This window comes from Arachis hypogaea, chromosome 6 (assembly GCF_003086295.3).
Source record: "Arachis hypogaea cultivar Tifrunner chromosome 6, arahy.Tifrunner.gnm2.J5K5, whole genome shotgun sequence".
In the NCBI taxonomy this organism is placed as follows: Eukaryota; Viridiplantae; Streptophyta; class Magnoliopsida; order Fabales; family Fabaceae; genus Arachis; species Arachis hypogaea.
Window position 1 is genome coordinate 118,338,373 of NC_092041.1, and position 4,121 is coordinate 118,342,493.

Below are 4,121 nucleotides of genomic sequence, written 5' to 3' on the forward strand. Positions count from 1 at the left end.
TATTGAAAATTTTTTAAAGAAATGAAATGAAAAAGCATCATTAGACATATGGATCATTCTGGTTTGAATGATTACTGAGTACTGTGTAGTGACCTGCAGTGGGGTCCATAGTCACTAATAATTAGGTTATCAGAGAGGAGCACCCCACATGTGATGTCCACGCGTCAAATCCCTCAAATTATTTGGGGTCCACTTCGTCACACTATCGTGCCTCCGGTTAATCACAGCCGTTCGTTTTGTCATCGGATTCCAATCCTCAACGATTTCACGGAAAAGGAAGAAATTCGGTTTATTTCGGTATATTATTTTAAGTGGAGAAATTAATTTTAATGGAATATAGTATATATTAAATTAATAATTATTAATGTAACAAATTTTATTTTAAATTAATACACCAATATCCTTATCACATCTATATGCGGTATTTTGAAAAATAATTTAAGTAATGAAATATTTTATTAATGTGAGGCTACACAATTAAATAATAAGAAGAAATCTTTTTCGGTTGATACAATTTAGGTGAGTGTAGCTATAAATTATTTTTTCAAATAATGTACTATCAACATAAAATAAATTAAACAATACCTAATTGTATTAATATAAGTAACTCACTATCATTAGAGTTTAATAAATTAATTAATTAATTAATTAATAGAATCTATTTTGCATATATTTTCAATATAACTTTTTTAATATATTCAATTATGTATTATTGTATTAAAAAAAGGTATTTTATCATATTTTTCATCGTAGATAAAAATTAATTATTTCCTAAGAAAATAATAACATCTGATTAAATCCTTCTATCAAACTTACAACAAGCACATTGCATAAAAATTAAATCTTAATTCCATTTTCTTAACTTTGCCAATTAATTCACTGATATTTATTTATTTTTTTTTTAAAAAAAAACGAGAGACAGGGAGAGAGTACGTGCAAGATGATGAAACGAGCTCATGATTCTCAGTGTGACAGCACGCACACTAACACGCACCCCCACCCCCATTCTCTCTCAATTTCAGCTTTATGAGATTCTTCATGCTTCTTCTCTTCTTCTTCTACTACTACTACTACTACTTCTTATTCACACATACCCCATAGTAAAACCACCACCATCACCACAACCATAACCAGCTATAGCAAGATGAAGAAACAAGCACATTCCTCGTGACTCGTGAAAACCGAATAACTGAAAAACAAAAAAGTAACAAACCACAGTCACACTCACACACATAACAACAACACTCTTCACCTTCTTAGAGGGGTTTAAATCCCCTACGACGCACCACACACACACACTCACTCATACTCACGCAAACGCAGCAACCTCAGAGTTAGTTAGTTGCACGCTTTCTCCGCCGGAGGTATTTATATTATATGGCTTCCGACGGTGCTACATCGGCGGCGACTAGCCGGAGGAAGCCGTCGTGGCGTGAGAGGGAGAACAATCGGAGGAGAGAGAGGAGGAGGAGAGCTATAGCGGCCAAGATCTACGCTGGTTTGCGAGCTCAGGGGAACTATAACTTGCCGAAACACTGTGATAACAACGAGGTGCTTAAAGCTCTCTGTGCTGAAGCTGGTTGGGCCGTTGAAGAAGACGGAACCACGTATCGCAAGGTAAAATCACTGAATCGAAGAGAATTTGAAACTGTTTCGCAGATCTCGCTTTGATTTTGTTTATTTTGCATCTTGATCTTCACTGTTTGATCGGAATCTGCGATTGGAAAATAGAAAAAGGATAGACTAATTTTAAGTTCGATCGAGCTTGTTTCTAGCTCCGATTCGAGTGTTTGTACTGTGACTGCGAGTTTCTCGGAGCGTTAGGATATTGGATCTGTTATCTCTCTGTGATTTTTATTGATGCATTAGGATTTAGCGACTGGTTGATTCAAACATTTATTTATTTTGATGCTTTCTATTTTAAAGAATTTGTAGAGGAAAATAATAAAAGTAAAAAGAAGCCTTACTAATTACGATTACGCTTTTCGGGAAAGAAACAGAAGTGATTTGTTATACTTGCTAACATTTGTCTGATTCTCTTTCGATGTTACTGAATTTGAAGAAGTTGCATGTGATCGGCAGTAGTAATAGTCTTCTCTGTTGGTTTTCCCAATGAGGAAACAAATTTGAGGCCAAATTGTACAAGAATTTCTGTGCTATGATTATAGAATTTGCTTAATCATTTTATGGTGAGCTATGTCATTGATTGTTACTAATTTGATGTGTTTGGTTTTGATTGTAATGAATAGGGCTGCAAGCCACCGCTGGCCAATAATGGTGCAGGCACTTCCTCCAGAAACACACCTTTCTCTTCACAGAATCCTAGTCCTCTGTCTTCATCTTTTCCAAGTCCAATTCCTTCCTACCAAGTCAGTCCTACTTCCTCCTCTTTCCCGAGCCCTTTCCGTTTGGACGGAGAGAACACATCGAACCTCATTCCATACCTTCGTAATGCTATTCCTGCATCCCTCCCTCCTCTAAGGATATCAAATAGTGCCCCTGTGACACCACCACTCTCATCGCCAACTTCAAGAAATCCTAAACCGATTCCCACATGGGAAGCTATTGCAAAAGAATCCATGTCGTCTTTTAGTTATCCTTTCTTTGCAGCTTCAGCCCCCGCTAGCCCCACACACAGACAATTTTACACCCCGGCAACTATCCCGGAATGTGACGAGTCGGATACTTCCTCCACCATTGAGTCTGGCCAGTGGCTGAAATTCCAAGCATTTGGACCCTCTGCATCGGCGATGCCAACATCTCCAACCTTCAATCTTGTTAACCCTGTAGCGGCTCAGCACTATGTGCCTGATAAAGCAATCCAAGGGCTGAGGATAAGTTCCGCAGAAGAGTTTGGGGTACAGCCACAGGTAAAGCCTTGGGTCGGAGAAAAAATTCATGAGGTAGGATTGGATGATTTGGAGCTTACACTTGGAAGCGGAAAAGCACGGAGCTAAGCTGCTAGTGTGTTGTTACCTCATATGGATTATGTAAGAATGAGACTACAAGATTGCCTTTGGTGATTGGTTGTTCATCCAACTCAGTGCTAATGGTCAAGTAACAGTTACCTCATCCAGCTATGCTGGTGCAAGTAGCATAACTTATTTATTGGAAACTGAATTATATTGGATATTATGGGCATGCTTTTTAGTAAAAAAGGGTTCATGGTTCATGTCTTTCCATGCCTTGGTAAAACATAGATATTATGATTTCACCTCCTCCATTTAGTTATTAAGGCATCAATCTTTCAGAACGCCTCTGCAGGCATTAGTTTTAGACGCAGTTGATGGTTTGGATTAAAAATTTCAGGTTCTGTCAAGGTTATTGTCACTCAAATTCAGATTATTTGTTGATGTCATACCTTTAAATTATATTATTCTTCTTTTTTAATTATGTATCAATGATTCATGTGATTCTATTTGTTTATTTTTACTAAGAAAATTTGCAGTGAGCTCATCAGCTCAAAGTGAAAAGTTGTCTATTTTGTTTTTCTATCTTGTTGACTGAATACAACAAAGAGACCCCTACATGGTATGAACAGTGATTACACATATTAAGTGGTGTTATAAGTAACAATGGCTGAAGCTATGTAAAACTCTTAGATTTAGTTTTTGGGTTGGTGGACTGTATAATACATGATGAATTTTGCAGGTGTTGGGTTTTTACATAAAGAAATGTGAGGTTTTTGGTACTTTCATGCTTCTAATAAGGGAATATGGTTTTTTCCTTGGGCATTTGTGAATTCTCTGTCTCATGGAGAGTTTCAGTAATGATTTATATTATTTTTGGTACTTTCATGGTTGAATGGGAAAAGTGGTCATTTGCTTCTTTGTTTGACTGCCTCAAAAGTTCCCCCATTTGCTACCCCAGTATGATTCCTACACAAATATCAAAGGCATGTAAATTTAGTAGCTAAATCTCAGCATGGCTGTAGTTTGCGTAAAGATGTTTGATGAGGCTATACCAGAAAATTTCTAGTCATATTTGATGTGATCACTGCTCATTTTATGGAACTGCTGATGAATCCTTTTGGTAAGTATCATATGCAGAAGTTGTTGAATGTCTGTTCACTGTAACGACCAGAGGGTGAAGATCCTCAAGATAAATTAAGAGTTGTGACA

The 4,121-nt window shown here is 37.0% G+C and overlaps 1 protein-coding gene across 1 annotated transcript; it reads left to right on the forward strand.

Moving 5' to 3' along the window:
• The first annotated feature begins 913 nt into the window (after window positions 1-913).
• LOC112697942 (protein BRASSINAZOLE-RESISTANT 1-like) lies at window positions 914-3,473 on the forward strand. The gene is made up of 2 exons (XM_025751340.3): window positions 914-1,617; window positions 2,250-3,473. Exons 1-2 carry the CDS (start codon window positions 1,378-1,380, stop codon window positions 2,955-2,957), a joined length of 948 nt encoding a protein of 315 aa, XP_025607125.1. The 5' UTR covers window positions 914-1,377; the 3' UTR covers window positions 2,958-3,473.
• The last annotated feature ends 648 nt before the right edge of the window (window positions 3,474-4,121 follow it).